Source organism: Sinohyriopsis cumingii, chromosome 15 (genome assembly GCF_028554795.1).
Source record: "Sinohyriopsis cumingii isolate HCF-2022 chromosome 15, ASM2855479v2, whole genome shotgun sequence".
Taxonomy (NCBI): domain Eukaryota; kingdom Metazoa; phylum Mollusca; class Bivalvia; order Unionida; family Unionidae; genus Sinohyriopsis; species Sinohyriopsis cumingii.
In genome coordinates, this window is record NC_142975.1 from 38,948,907 (window position 1) to 38,965,605 (window position 16,699).

Consider the following 16,699-nt stretch of genomic DNA (forward strand, 5'->3'; position numbering starts at 1 on the left):
GAATTGTAATGACTTGCAGTGAAACAAGTACTCTAAAGTTGGACTTCAATTCTGAGAAAACAAGAAAAAAGGAAAAACATGATTACTTGTTCTTTGGAGCAAACTCATTGCAGCCAGCATATCGTACTGTTGGAGAAAGAGAAATTGGATTTACTGCACACCCATCTGGCTGGGTCTTTTCTGTGAACAGCGGGGGCTGTGGCAGAAGTAAACTACCTCCCTTGACAGTCTCACCTGTGAAAAGTTAGTATCACATTTAGTCTACATATCTGATACTTAGTTTACACATCTAAATCTCAGTCTATACATATCAACCATCTGAACAATTAGTTCACACATATGAACCTTAGTCTATAAAAGCAACCATCTTGACAATTAGTATACACACCTAAACCTTAGTTTATACAAAGCAAACATCTAAACAATTTGTCCACACATCTAAACCTTAGTCTATACAAAGCAACCATCCGAACAATTAGTCCACACATCTAAACCTTAGTCTTTACAAAGCAACCATCTGAACATTTAGTTCACACACATGAACCTTAAAAATCTACACTTCTCTGCATAATTAGTCATCATGTCAAACACAATTATTCTACATATCTCCATACAATTTATCTACACTTCTCAGCACAATTAGTCTACACGTCTCAAAACAATTAGTCCAGACATCTCAATACAAGTTGTCTACATATCTCAACATAATTAGTCTACACTTCTCAGCACAATTAGTCTACATGTCTCAAAACAATTAGTCCACACATCTCAATATAAGTTGTCTACACATCTCAATATAATTAGTCTACACTTCTCAGCACAATTAGTCTACATGTCTCAAAACAATTAGTCTACACATCTCAATATAAGTTGTCTACATATCTCAACATAATGTCTACACTTCTCAGCACAATTAGTCTACATGTCTCAAAACAATTAGTCTACACATCTCAATATGTTGTCTACACATCTCAATATAATTAGTCTACACCTCTCAGCACAATTAGTCTACACATATACATAATAATCTTTGTCCACACATCTCAACACAATATAAATCTAAACATCTCAATACAATTAGTCCATACGTCTCAATACAATCAGTCTACACATCCCAATACCGTTAGTATACATTTCTAATCACAAATAGTCTACACATATTAACCTTAGTCCACATATCTCAACACAATATAAATCTAAACATCTCAATACAATTAGTCTGCACATCTCAATACAATTATTCTACACATCTCAATACATTTATTCTGTACATCTCAATACAATAAGTCTACACATCTCAACTTTCATTCATTGTATTCATATAAGAATCAGTACAATGCCTCAACAAGAAGGTATAAACAAATTATATGAAGTATATAACCAAATGTTACAATATCAATGCAGTTTTTAATTGAATATCATGTTACTTCAAGTTAATAAACAAATTATTATGCATATCTATAGTATGTGCTGAATGTTTGCTCAAGATTGTAGGTTGTCCTTTATGATAATTGCCATTTACAAACAACATGTTTACATAGGTAACTTTTGTCCATGATTGTAAGTTGTAACAAGCTTACATAGCTTTTTGAGTGTGAACATTCTAGAAAGAGGTTGGTTTACAACTTAATTGGAATTTTCCATGGGAATTACTAATATCTAAGTCAAGTAAAGATGTGTATAAATTGGGACTTAATAATAAAAAAAATCATTCAGTCCTGTTTTAAGATCAGTCTGTTAAAATCCTTTATAGTTGTGACTAAGACGAATTATTATTTTTTAGTAATAAATAATTGCCAATATGTTCAGAAATTAATCTTTCATCAACACTAACTGCAAAACTGAAGTGGAAATAAGACATTCATTAACCTGGAGAATGAAGATCACATGAATCCAGTATCCTCCGTAATGCCTCCATGTGACAGCCATAGTATGCTACATGCCACTTCTCTGCTACATTCAGCAAATGAGCTTTGTTTGATAATCTGCAAAAGAATCAGTCTTAGAAAATTTAAATTGTACAGCAGGCCCTTAAATCAAGGCAGTCTTAGAAAGTTTAAATTTTACAACAGGCCTTTACATCAAAGCAGTCTTAAAAATTGTAGATCATACAGCAGGCCTTTAAATCAAGACAGTCTTAGAAAGTTTAAATAGTAGCAAAAAGGTCTTTACATCAAGGCAGTCTTACAAAGTGTAGATCATACATACAGCAAGACTTTAAATCAAGGCAGTCTTACAAAGTGTAGATCATACACACAGCAAGACTTTAAATCAAGGTAGTCTTACAAAGTGTAGATCATATATACAGCAAGACTTTAAATCAAGGCCGTCTTAAAAAAATGTAATGTACAAAATACCTTTACATCAAGACTTTAAATCAAGGCAGTCTTACAAAGTGTAGATCATATATACAGCAAGACTTTAAATCAAGGCAGTCTTAAAAAAATGTAATGTACAAAACACCTTTACATCAAGACTTTAAATCAAGGCAGTCTTACAAAGTGTAGATCATATATACAGCAAGACTTTAAATCAAGGCAGTCTTAAAAAAATGTAATGTACAAAACACCTTTACATCAAGACTTTAAATCAAGGCAGTCTTACAAAGTGTAGATCATATATACAGCAAGACTTTAAATCAAGGCAGTCTTAAAAAAATGTAATGTACAAAACACCTTTACATCAAGACTTTAAATCAAGGCAGTCTTACAAAGTGTAGATCATACACACAGCAAGACTTTAAATCAAGGCAGTCTTACAAAGTGTAGATCATATATACAGCAAGACTTTAAATCAAGGCAGTCTTAAAAAAATGTAAGGTACAAAACACCTTTACATCAAGACTTTAAATCAAGGCAGTCTTACAAAGTGTAGATCATATATACAGCAAGACTTTAAATCAAGGCAGTCTTAAAAAAATGTAATGTACAAAACACCTTTACATCAAGACTTTAAATCAAGGCAGTCTTACAAAGTGTAGATCATACACACAGCAAGACTTCAAATCAAGGCAGTCTTACAAAGTGTAGATCATATATACAGCAAGACTTTAAATCAAGGCAGTCTTAAAAAAATGTAATGTACAAAACACCTTTACATCAAGACTTTAAATCAAGGCAGTCTTACAAAGTGTAGATCATACACACAGCAAGACTTTAAATCAAGGCAGTCTTACAAAGTGTAGATCATATATACAGCAAGACTTTAAATCAAGGCAGTCTTAAAAAAATGTAATGTACAAAACACCTTTACATCAAGACTTTAAATCAAGGCAGTCTTACAAAGTGTAGATCATATATACAGCAAGACTTTAAATCAAGGCAGTCTTACAAAGTGTAGATCATATATACATCAAGACTTTAAATCAAGGCAGTCTTAAAAAAATGTAATGTACAAAAGACCTTTACATCAAAACAGTCTTAAAAAATGTACACCATACAGCAGGCCTTTAAATTAAATTAGCCATAGAAAGTGTAAAACATAAAGCAGGTCTTTAAATCTAGGCAGTCTTACAAAGATAGATCATACAGCAGGCCTTTTAAATCAAGGCAGTCATAGAAAGTTTCAATTTTACAACAGCCCTTAACATCTAGGCAGTCTTACAAAGTGTAGATCATACAGCAGGTCTTTAAATCAAGACAGTCTTAGAAAATTAAAACTTTACAACAGGCCTTTACATCAAGGCAGTCTTACAAAGATAGATCATACAACATGCCTTTTAAATCAAGGCAGGCATAGAAAATTTCAATTTTACAACAGGCCTTAACATCAATGCAGTCTTAAAAAGTGTAGATCATACAGCAGGCCTTTAAATCAAGACAGTCATAGAAAGTTTAAATTGTACAACAGGCCTTTACATCAAGGCAGTCTTACACTTTGTAATTTGATTTAAAGGCCTGCTGTATGATCTACACTATATGCAAGCATTTGATGAATAGTAAAACAACAACAACAACAACAACAATAATAATAATAATAATAATAATAATGATAATAATGTTGTTGAATTGTATTTGTTCTGAAATAGATTTAAAAGGGGAACTTGTGCAGAGGTCATCTGTGTACAAACGCCAGTTTTGCCTTTTCCCATGGGTGGCCATTATTGACAGGTTTGTAAAAAATAAATGAAGGCATATAAACACTTCCAAATAAATGTAAATATTATATACTACATGATACAAAATAAAATGTAAAGCAGTAAAATTCTGCACAATATGAATAAAATGAACAAAAAAAGTAAAAATAAACATTCTTAAAATAAAGGGTAACAATTTGGTTATATTAGCCACATGCCCTAAAAAGTCCAGTTTTCTCAGGTGGTATATCACCAAAAAGCTCTGCAATTCCACTCACAGAAAAAAATGAAACCTATCTCACTCTGTGGAAATCCATACACTTGTCACCTGGTCATAGTTCACCACACTTCAGGAAATATCAAGAGTTCAGTACGGGGCCATCCATTTAGTATGTACACAAAAATCTGGCAAAGCTTGACCCCTCCCTGTACACATACATACTGTTTTTTATCGCCCCACCTGCATACATATGCTGGACGCACTCCACACACACACCAAATTATATAGAACAGCCTATGTTTAATCTATGTTGAATGTCTGGCTGCATTGAAGAAATAAGCTGTGTACCTCTAAAATGGTCTTCCTCTTATGAGGCCACTCAATCTCTCAAAGTAAAGTGGTCTTCCTATTATGAGGCCACATTATCTCTGTTAAGTACAGTGGTCTTCCTGTTCTGATGCCATGTTATCTCTCAAAGTGCAGTGGTCTTCCTGTTCTGATGCCATGTTATCTCTCAAAGTGCAGTGGTCTTCCTGTTCTGATGCCATGTTATCTCTCAAAGTGCAGTGGTCTTCCTGTTCTGATGCCACGCTATCTCTCAAAGTGCAGTGGTCTTCCTGTTCTGATGCCATGTTATCTCTCAAAGTGCAGTGGTCTTCCTGTTATGATGCCATGTTATCTCTCAAAGTGCAGTAGTCTTCCTGTTATGATGCCATGTTATCTCTCAAAGTGCAGTGGTCTTCCTGTTCTGATGCCACGTTATCTCTCAAAGTGCAGTGGTCTTCCTGTTCTGATGCCATGTTATCTCTCCAAGTGCAGTGGTCTTCCTGTTCTGATGCCACGTTATCTCTCAAAGTGCAGTGGTCTTCCTGTTCTGATGCCATGTTATCTCTCAAAGTGCAGTGGTCTTCCTGTTCTGATGCCATGTTATCTCTCAAAGTGCAGTAGTCTTCCTGTTATGATGCCATGTTATTATCTCAAAGTGCAGTAGTCTTCCTGTTATGATGCCATGTTATCTCTCAAAGTGCAGTGGTCTTCCTGTTCTGATGCCATGTTATTATCTCAAAGTGCAGTGGTCTTCCTGTTATGATGCCATGTTATCTCTCAAAGTGCAGTAGTCTTCCTGTTCTGATGCCATGTTATCTCTCAAAGTGCAGTGGTCTTCCTGTTCTGATGCCACGTTATCTCTCAAAGTGCAGTGGTCTTCCTATTCTGATGCCATGTTATCTCTCAAAGTGCAGTGGTCTTCCTGTTATGATGCCATGTTATCTCTCAAAGTGCAGTAGTCTTCCTGTTATGATGCCATGTTATCTCTCAAAGTGCAGTGGTCTTCCTGTTCTGATGCCACGTTATCTCTCAAAGTGCAGTGGTCTTCCTGTTCTGATGCCATGTTATCTCTCCAAGTGCAGTGGTCTTCCTGTTCTGATGCCACGTTATCTCTCAAAGTGCAGTGGTCTTCCTGTTCTGATGCCATGTTATCTCTCAAAGTGCAGTGGTCTTCCTGTTATGATGCCATGTTATCTCTCAAAGTGCAGTGGTCTTCCTGTTATGATGCCATGTTATTATCTCAAAGTGCAGTGGTCTTCCTGTTATGATGCCATGTTATTATCTCAAAGTGCAGTGGTCTTCCTGTTATGATGCCATGTTATCTCTCAAAGTGCAGTGGTCTTCCTGTTCTGATGCCACGTTATCTCTCAAAGTGCAGTGGTCTTCCTGTTATGATGCCATGTTATCTCTCAAAGTGCAGTGGTCTTCCTGTTCTGATGCCACGTTATCTCTCCAAGTGCTATGGTCTTCCTCTTATGATGCCACATTAACTCTCAAGGTGCAGTGGTCTTCCTCTTTTTAGGGATGCATTACCTCTCAAACTAAAGCTGTCCCGTGTTATAAGGCTGTTTTATATAAAAAAGTACAGTTGTCTTCCTGTTAGCAGGACACTTTATCTCTGAAAGTACAGTGGTCCCCCTATTTATAAGGGCATTTTATGTGTGCTCAATTTACAGTGGTCTTCATCAGGCCACTTTATCTCTGAAAATACAGTGGTTCCCCTATTATGAGACCATTTCATCTCTCAAAGTAAAGTGATCCCCCTCTTGCTTTCATTAAAAAGGTGTCCTTGCTGGGGAAGAAACCGGAAAAATGTACTAATCTGAGCTGATATATTAGGATTTACACTTAATAAAGATATAAACAAAAACCAGGGTACCTCAACATGAACTTGCACCATCCAAACGGTACAGCAAACTCTCGTGGTGGATCGCCTTTCTTGATATATGTTTCATCTCCACGGATCTTGTGGCAAGTCTCACAAAAGCACATGTTTAACTGTGGTTCAAAATAGCCATCTGGAAGAGCAAATCAGTTCAGTACAGGCAACAACTTCAACAACACAATGAACTCATTAAAGACATCAACTTTAATACTGAAATCAATATAGGAATTAAACTCAATGTGATAATGAGATTATTAGAAGTATTAACTACAACATGATTATGAAATCATTCATGGCGTCAACTTGAACATGAAAATGAAATCAATACACACATCAACCTCAATACAATAATGAAATCATTAATGGTATCAACTTGAACATGATAATGATATCAACATAGGCATCAACCTCAACAAGATAATACAATTATAGGCATCAACCTCAACACAATAATGGAATCATTAACATTATTAACTTCAACATGATAATGAAATAATTAATGGTATTAAAATACAATAAAATAATGAAATAATTATAGGTATCAACTTCATGATAATAAAATAATTAATGGTATCAACTTCAACATGATAATGAAATAATTAATGGTATCAACTTCAATATGATAATGAAATAGTTAATGGTATCAACTTCAACATGATAATGAAATAATTAATGGTATCAACTTTAACATGATAATGATATCAACATAGGCATCAACCAGATAATACAATTATAGGCATCAACCTCAACATCATAATGAAATCAATATAGGAATCAACCTCAACATCATAATGAAATCATGCCAGGTAAGCTTTCAAAACGATTTGATTAGGAACAGTGAATACTGGAACATCTGTAACCAAATCAAGTCACAGCTACACCAGCCAAGTAAGCTTTCATAACGATTTTTTAAGAAACAGTGAATACAGCTAGATCAGCCAGTGGCTGTGATTTGATTTGTATTCACACTTTCTGAACATGTGGTTTTGTACACTAACTTTGGTAAGAAAGCTATGCTGATTTCATTACAGGATTTAGGTATTCATGATTCCTATTCCTCAATGCATGGTTACCTGGGTAACCAAGCTGTGCTTTGATCTGGATAAAAATTTCAGGCATTCACTGCTCATCTTATCTACTCTTACCTACTGAGTGGAGGAGGGTGAGGGGGATAAAATACATTACTTTATATAGTTAAAAGTATTCTGATGTGCACCGTTCCACAAGCCTTACCTGGGAGGGCAAGCTGTGACCTGATTCGGTTACATATGTTCAGGTATTCACAGTTTCTCACTGCAACGCTGACATCACTGGACCTGGATTGCTGCTGCTGCTGCTTCTCTTTGACAACTGAGAATGGAAAGACATTTTTTAACATAGATATTTATTTATATGATGGCACAAGCAGGCCAGATTCAACTGCAGTATTTCACACAAATGTTACTAATGGCTTTATAAACAACAGCCTTATATATATATATATATATATATATATATATATATATATATATATATATATATATATATATATATATATATATATATATATATACATAGTAGTCACCCTTTTGAATGACATCCTGACCAGCAGCCAAATGCTTCTTATGGCTAGAATTCCTTGGCACTGTTTGTATTCAAAAGTACCCCTCAATAACAGCCACCCCTCTAACGTGACCAGCAGCCATCATATTAGTACAAACATGTAAAATGTTCCCCTCACAAGCGGCCACTTTTTTTCTTCAAATGTATCATGAACCAATAATTAATTCATTGACGTAAGGTAAGTAATCAGATTATCTCTATCATCGATACATGTCTCCCATTGTCAAGTTTCCGTTACTGACAGAAGTGTTGACTAAAGTACATGTAACAGTAAGATTAATATTATATCATTGTCTATAAAAGCCGATGTTTACAGGAAATGGGCTCAACAATGTTATGATAGAGTTTTGGGCTTTACACATCTGTGAGTTCTTCTCTTTGATGATTACAACTAAACATAATTGTCAAGATCATAAAAGGGTCAGCATAGGCTAAAATTAGATTTTGTACATTAACACACAACAGAAATTAACCTTGTACTTGAACAAAACAGAGTACCAGACAAAGACCAAAAAATCATGTGACAACATATTTATCACTTCCTTTATGAAGAAGGCATTTCATCTACTTGACAAAAATTTCATCTGAATAATTCAATCACATACAATTAGCAACATCGGAATAAATCATTACCAAACATTAACATTACATAAATGGAGACATATTATTTTAGAAGAAAGATGGTTATTCTACTCTGCGACATCGGGTGAGGTGAGGAGGGTGGACTTGCCAAACAATTTTATGTAGAAAAGACTCAAATAAAACAATTTTATGTTAAAAAGACTCGAATAAAACAATTTTATGCTGAAAAGACTCGAATGAACAACATCATAACCGATAAGGAGATTATTCAGCAGCAGTGGGGAAAATGGAGCCAATGGAAAGTGAATTATGTATGTACCAAGATTTAAATGACGTTTTTGAATGGCTCTGCAATATGCATGATATAATACATGCTCACATATCATGCTTACATCAAGAATAAGAACTATTCAGTTGAAATAAGTCTATTATTATAGCAAGAAGAACCTTTTAATAATTAATGTTACTTTTAAATGAAGATATTAAATGCTTTGAAGCATGTAGCTTTCGTACTATGTGCATTACATATATATAAATTTATTCCCCCTCTGGAAAGGCCACCAGTCTTATAAGGCCACTTTCCGGTGCTAAAGGGGTGGCCGTATAAGAGGGGGACCACTGTATATATATATATATATATATATATATATATATATATATATATATATATATATATATATATATATACATATATATATATACATATATATATATACATATATATATATATATACATATATATATATATATATATATATATATATTCACACACACACACTTTTCAATAGTTGGAAAATCAAAATACTACAAATCAGTGAATAAATGAAAATTGAACTTAAGCTGAACCTTTCAGTGTATAAGAGAGTTGTATAAGCTATACTTTACAGTGTGTAAACAGTTGTATTAGCTTCACTCTACAGTGTATACACAGCGTTGTAGATGCCATACTCTATGCCATATACAAAGAGTTGTATTAGCTATACTCTAGTGTATACACAGCATTGTAGATACCATACTCTATGGCATATATAGAGTTGTATAAGCTATACTCTACAGTGTATAAACAGGTGTATTAGCTTCACTCTACAGTGTATACACAGAGTTGTAGATGCCATACTCTATGCCATATACAGAGTTATATTAGCTATACTCTACAGTGTGTACACAGCATTGTTGATACCATACTCTATGGCATATACAGAGTTGTATTAGCTTCATTCTACAGTGTATACACAGCATTGTAGATGCCATACTCTATGCCATATACAAAGAGTTGTATTAGCTATACTCTAGTGTATACACAGCATTGTAGATACCATACTCTATGGCATATACAGAGTTGTATAAGCTATACGCTACAGTGCATAAAAAGTTGTATTAGCTTCACTCTACAGTGTATACACAGAGTTGTAGATACATACTCTATGCCATATACAGAGCTGTATTAGATATAATCTACTATGTATACAAAGAGTTGTATTACCTAAACTCTACAATGTGTACACAGAGTTATAGATGCCATACTCTATGGCATATACAGAGTTGTATTAGCTATACTCTACAGTGTGTACACAGTGCTGTAGATGCCATACTCTATGGCATCTACAGAGTTGTACTAGCTATACTCTACTGTTTATACAGAGTTGTATAAACTATACAGCGTACACATAGAGTTGAATAAATTATACTCTAAAGTATATACACAGAGTTGTATAAACTATACTCTACAGCAGTGGTCTCAAACTCAAACCACCCAAAGGGCCGAATAAGGGCATTTTTGATGGCCCACCTTTGTTATCTCTCATCACACCTTGTGACACCAATCATTTTGCAGGCTACAGGGTATGGCTGGGAGGGCCCAGTGTTTGAGACCCCCTGCTCTACAGAGTATACACAGAGTTGTATAAACTATACGCTGTAGTGTGTACACAGAGTTGTAGATGTCATACTCTATGATGTATAACAGAGTTGTGTGATCTAAACTCTACTGTGTATATGCAGTTGTAGCTGCCATACTCTACAGTGTATACAGACTTGAATAAGCTATACTCTACAGTGTATATATACACAGAGCTGTAGATGCCATACTCCATGGTGTATACAAAGTTGTATGCACTATACTCTACAGTGTATACACAGAGTTGTAGATGCCATACTCTATGGTATATAAAAGAGTTGTATAAACTATACTCTACTGGTTGGAGACCAATTCTTGCCACTTTTTCCTGGTTTTTATAATTATCCACTAATGACATAAATCTGCTCCTTGGCAATAGATTACATGAAATCATGGCCTTTAACAATATTTTTCCTGGTGTTAATTGCGAAATCAGCAGCATGACTGGTTACGTGGGGGCTGTTAATTAAAATGGTGTTGGTGATGAACTTTACGGGAGAGTCAGTACCAATTGTCACCACATGTTGAAAATTAATGATCTACTCACACATGGTTATTAGATTATATTTACTCTTTCATTCAATGAAAATATAGTTATTTCTGATTAATTAATTTGTAACTTCTGTTGCTTTGTAATTCAAATTACCTGTTTCTTTACCTGTTATGAATTATGATAGGAATGCATGTAATTTTAGATATTCACCAGTTGAAGAAAAATAATGGGATATTTTTTTAGCACTTTATGACATGGTAAGATTACAATAATGTCTTCTCTGCAGTTTTAATAAATATCTCAAAATAATGAAGTTTAAGGAGTCAAAGATATTTAATTTCACGTATAATTACATATGTAACATGCCTTTTTTGTGTTGAAAATTTGTCTGTTATCATTTCATGGTGAATAGTGAGGTAAGTAGTTGCATAATTTTTTACACCAGTTTTGTGTAATTAGCTGGCTGGGTAATTACAAATAATTATATAAAAAATTGACCAGAAAATCATAAAAGTAAATACACAATTAAAAACATGAGTCGAATAAAATTATTTTAATATTTTCATAATAATATGGAGAAAATGTACAACAACATAACACCAGTAAACAAATTTTTATAAATTGTCATTATTGTGTCTTAAATGGTGGGTTTGAAAACAAGATGGCTGCTATCGATTAACTGGCTTGAAGCAGCTCTTCCATTTCTTAATACCGTTTTCACAATATCTGTGCTTGTTGCCTTGTATTATCTACGTTATTGTGTTCATTATGTACTGAGTGTTAAATTTGTATATGTTTCTTCATCTCCTTGTTTTGGAAATGAGAACAGACTTTTTCTCAGCTGTCTTGCTCCACTGTTTTTGAACAAACCGCCATCACATGATACACGCCAGTCAACCTGTTTATGCATCGATGGACCCTCATTAATTGCTTTAAATGATCACTCCTTGGCTCTCCATACTACATTGTGCTGTAGACTAAACGAACTGGGACCACATTCATCATTACCTAAATGTAAACAGAAGCAGTAAAAAAAAATGTCGTTTCAAAGCTGGCGGAGTTGAACAGGAAGAATTCCAGTTATCTCCCTTATTTCGACTCGACAATTTAAAAAAAGTTTGACCGTTAATTTAACTTAATTCAAATCCCAATTAATTCGTCAAACTTTGTGTCAACTATCCAAGAGATACCTCTGCGTATTGCATTATTCAATGCCCATTCAGTAGGACCACCGGAAAAGCGCACAGAAATAGTTAATTTTATCAATGACCAGAATATTGACATCTTTTTCCTGACAGAAACATGGCTAAAAACATCAGGCGATGAACCCAAGTGTGTGGATCTACTGGTTACTCACTGGTTACTCAATCAAGTCGTTCCCCCGTAATTCTTGCGGAGGTGGAATTGCTGTCATCACAAAGAACTCCATGATAAAATGTCTTAACCACACCACAACATTCAATTTCGACCACACATTATTTGAACTAGTCCAAACCACACTCACACTGGAGCAAAGGTCAGTCCATTTTTTCTGCCTATACTGCCCTCCTCCTAGTAGAAAAAACAAGCTGGCTGACTCTCTCTTTTTGGAGCAGTTTCCGAATCTCCTGGACTATGGAAATTTGATAGGTGGCAATCTGGTTATCCTTGGAGACTTCAACTTTCACTTTGACTGTCCCGGAAACCTAAATACATCAAAGCTCATAGATTCCATTAATGTTTTCAACCTCAAACAATCAGTTAACCAATCCACCCATAAACATGGTCACATTTTAGACTGGATTCTTCATAGACCTGATGATAACATTCTATGGTCCTCCCTGGTATCCCATGACCTTGCATCAGATCACCTCTGCATTATATGCCATCTTGACATATCAGTCCCTAATCCTCCACCTTTATCTGCTACTAAGAGAAATCTCTGTATGATAAATAGAACCAAACTAATGCACGACATCCAAGCTAACCTAACAGCCTGCTTACCTCCTACCGCTGAACAACTTGATAACTGCCTGCGTTCATTGCTTGACAAACATGCCCCAGCTACCAAGTGCAGAGTATCAATTCAAAAGTGTTCTCCATGGTATAGCAGTGTTAGGGACCAGCTTCACACTGCTAAAAGAGACCGCCATAAAGCTGAGAGGCTCTGACTTTCCACCAGACTCACTATTCATAAGCAAATCTATGAAGCTGCTAAGAAGAATATCACAAATATAGTCCATGCAGCGAAATCAGCCCACTATACTACTAAGATGATGGAAAGTTCTAGCTGCAAAGAGCTCTTCAAGATTACTAACAAGCTAATGTCAAGGAACAAATCTACACCACTTCCAACTACCTTCTCTCCAGTCGATGTTTGCAAATTTCTTCTGTGACAAAGTACAAACCAATAGAGATAAGACTGACACCACAATTTCAACTGACTCATCGTCACCATACAGTTGGGATACAGAATTTGAGTGGCAACCATTAGCAGCATTTGAACCTGTCTCTATGGATTTTGTACATACAATCCTGATGAAGAGTGCACCAAAGTCATGTGAACTTGATCCAATTCCAACATCACTGCTGTTTGAGTGCTTAGATCCAGTATTGCCTTCACTAACTGATGTTAATAATATCTCTCTCTCATCTGGGGAATTACCATAATTTTTCAAAAATGCCATAGTCAAGCCTCTGCTGAAGAAACCAACACTAGACCATAACGATTTAAAGAACTACCGCCCAGTTTCTAATCTCCCATTCATATAAAAAATCTTAGAAAAGGTTGTTCTATCCCAGCTTGTATCTCATCTAAATTCAAACAGTCTTTTTAGCAATGTACAATCTGCATATCGCCCTTGCCACAGTACTGAAACTACTCTTCTAAAAGTAGTATTGTAACTCAATTCTGTCTGGTTCATCTCAATATCTGCTCCAGAAACTTCAAAAAGTTCAAAACACAGTTGCTCGGATGATACTTAGAGTACCACAATCAGAGCATACCTCCCCACTGCTTTGTACCCTACACTGACTATCCATTCGATCCAGAATCAAACACAAAATTTGTTCTCTGTGCTACCTTTCACTGTCGGACTCTAGTCCAACATACCTATCCAACCTCACCCATGTGTACACACCAGCAAGATACTTGCATTCCTCTTCTGAAAATCATATACTCATTATTCCAAGTATGAAAACAAAGTCATATGGACAGCGTTCTTTTGCATACCAGGGCCCAGCAACGAGGAATGAATTGCCCACTGAACTTAGGCACAAAGACACAGTAATCACATTCAAGAGGGCTCTCAAAACTCACTTATTTCAACTGCAAGAACAAACTTAAAGACCTAATAATGTTTCCTACCTTAAATATTCTCAGCATGTTTTTTAATGTTTTCTAAATTCATGGTGTTTGTTTTCGTAATCATATCATTTTATGTTTTTTATCTTATAGGTGTTGTCTAATGTTGTAAAGCGCTTAGAGCTTCTAAAGATTAGGCGCTATAGAAAGTCCTCATTATTATTATTATTATTATTATAAATAATTTATTACTGATTTTGTCACTAACTTAATTGTTCAGGCAGAGGATGCAAATGAATTCTTAATTTGGAAAAAAGACATAAAATCCACACAACATTAAAGAATTATTATAGTCATTAACTAAAATTTATTACTGATTTATTTATTAAAACAAATATAACTATTCTTCATTGTTCAAGCATAGACTGCAGATGAATTCTGTGTCATCTTTGCTAAGGCTACCCTCTTCACGAGCATATATTCCAATACAGGACTGGTGATACCATTGTGGACACTTGCAACAATGAACACAGAATATATCCTTAGCTTCATCTTCAACATTCTTATCGTCAGACTCTTCCACTGCTGGATAAGAAGACTTAACACACACCACATATATATAAATCAGAGCTAGATTTCTTTTTCTGTCCTTCCATATTTTCTTGAATTATTCTCCTCTTTACTCTCTTTTTGTAACATCTGCTGTGCTTTCTTCTCTAATTTGTCCTTCATACATCCTTCTTTCAGTTCTTGCTTTTCTTTTCCTCTGTTGCCTTTCCACTAAATTCCTGTAAAAATCATCACATGTTAGTACTCTTGAATGTAACACCAGTTTTGCTCTTCTAACTTGTGGTTTAACTGGCACTGCTTGGAAGATGTTAGGTAAGTGTTGAGGTATAAGGCCTTCTGCTAACCAAAGGATTTGCTCCAAGATAACTACCACAAGTTGGACAGAGTGATTTTGATGCCTGTAATTCTTCATTAGATGATGATTTTGCTGAAGCAGATGGGAAAACAAGATGGAACGGGCTGACAAGTCACCATTTTCAAATGGCTATTGTGTCTTGGCAATAGCGTCAGGATTCCATGGGTGAATACCAGTTTTTCTAAAGGCTTCTTTGACCTGATAAGTGGTAAACTGATCAAGAGCATAGGAAACTTGGCTTTATTTAATATCTGATTCTTGTTAATGTAACCATGGTTAACTGCAATTGAGGTGAATTTTGCTTTCAGTGGACCAGTGACTTGCACATCCAATGGTTGTAGAATGTGGGTTGTGTGTGGTGGCAGCCCCAATAATTCAATTTGATTATCTCGTGCAAGCTTGACGACATCTAGGCTTATGTGGCTGTCATGGTTGTCTATGATGAGCACTGGTCTTGCTGATCCACAATGATGTAAAAAAAAATTCCTTAAACCAATGAGTGAAGAGTGTTCCATCCATATACGCATTAGCAGAGTATCCAACCTGGAACACCTTCCTTACAAGCCAAATGGGGTAAACATCTTTCAAAAATTAAAAAGGATGGAAGAATTTCTCCACTTACAGATATGCATAAATGTGCTGTGATGTGACCGGATGTTGTGACAGATTGTTTGTAACTGTGTTGGCTTTTGATACCAATAACTTTCTGACTACTTTTTCTTTTCCACTAAATCTAGTTTCGTCGCGGTTGAAAATCTGATCTGGTTTGTTGTCAAATCCTAATCTGTGTAGTGTGTCTTCAAGAAGAGTGAAGTACTGAGTCATGACATGCATGTTTGACATCCTGCTCCTGCCTCGGTCCTGTGGCTCAGCATGTTTCTCTGATAGTTCAGGATGTCTCTTAAAAAATTGTCAGAACCATTTGTCGCTGGGACTTTATTCATGTTAAATAAAGAATGGCGCACATTTTGCTTCATAATGGTAATTACATATTGCCTGGTAATTGTTCTGGTCAATGGAAAACCTTGTCATAAACTGACCATGGACAATTCTTCATTTGTTGTTAACATCAAACATCTTCCAGGGGTCTTTTCTTGTACCTTCCACTTGAGATGATCATCTACAGTTTTTCTTGGGATTTTGAATTCCCTAAAGGCTTTAAAGATGATACAGCAGACTGAAGATCTTCCATTCTATACCTCTTTGGCATTGCTAAAGAAAACAAAATTGAGTCATTTATTTTTTATATTATCTTTACTGTTGTAGGTAACATCCACCAGAATAATGTTATTTTCTTGACAGTGTTCATGCTGCCTGTGCTGATTTATTTGAAAAAATCATCGTTTGTCTTCTAGATGCCTTAATATGTTGAATAAGGATTATTTGTCAGCTGACTAGTTTTGTTTTCTT

General features: G+C 35.2%; 1 protein-coding gene across 1 annotated transcript in view; it reads right to left on the reverse strand.

Annotated features, from left to right (window-relative positions):
- The window catches only part of LOC149781647 (neuralized-like protein 4), a 128,887-nt gene that overhangs the window by 19,971 nt on the left and 92,217 nt on the right, over positions 1–16,699 (reverse strand). Inside the window, exons 22-25 of the mRNA XM_089935716.1 lie at positions 7,741–7,857; positions 6,502–6,640; positions 1,870–1,985; positions 87–234 (exon numbers count right to left, since the gene is read on the reverse strand). Coding sequence (XP_089791842.1) covers positions 87–234; positions 1,870–1,985; positions 6,502–6,640; positions 7,741–7,857 — 520 coding nt within the window. The remainder of the gene's footprint in view (positions 1–86; positions 235–1,869; positions 1,986–6,501; positions 6,641–7,740; positions 7,858–16,699) is intronic.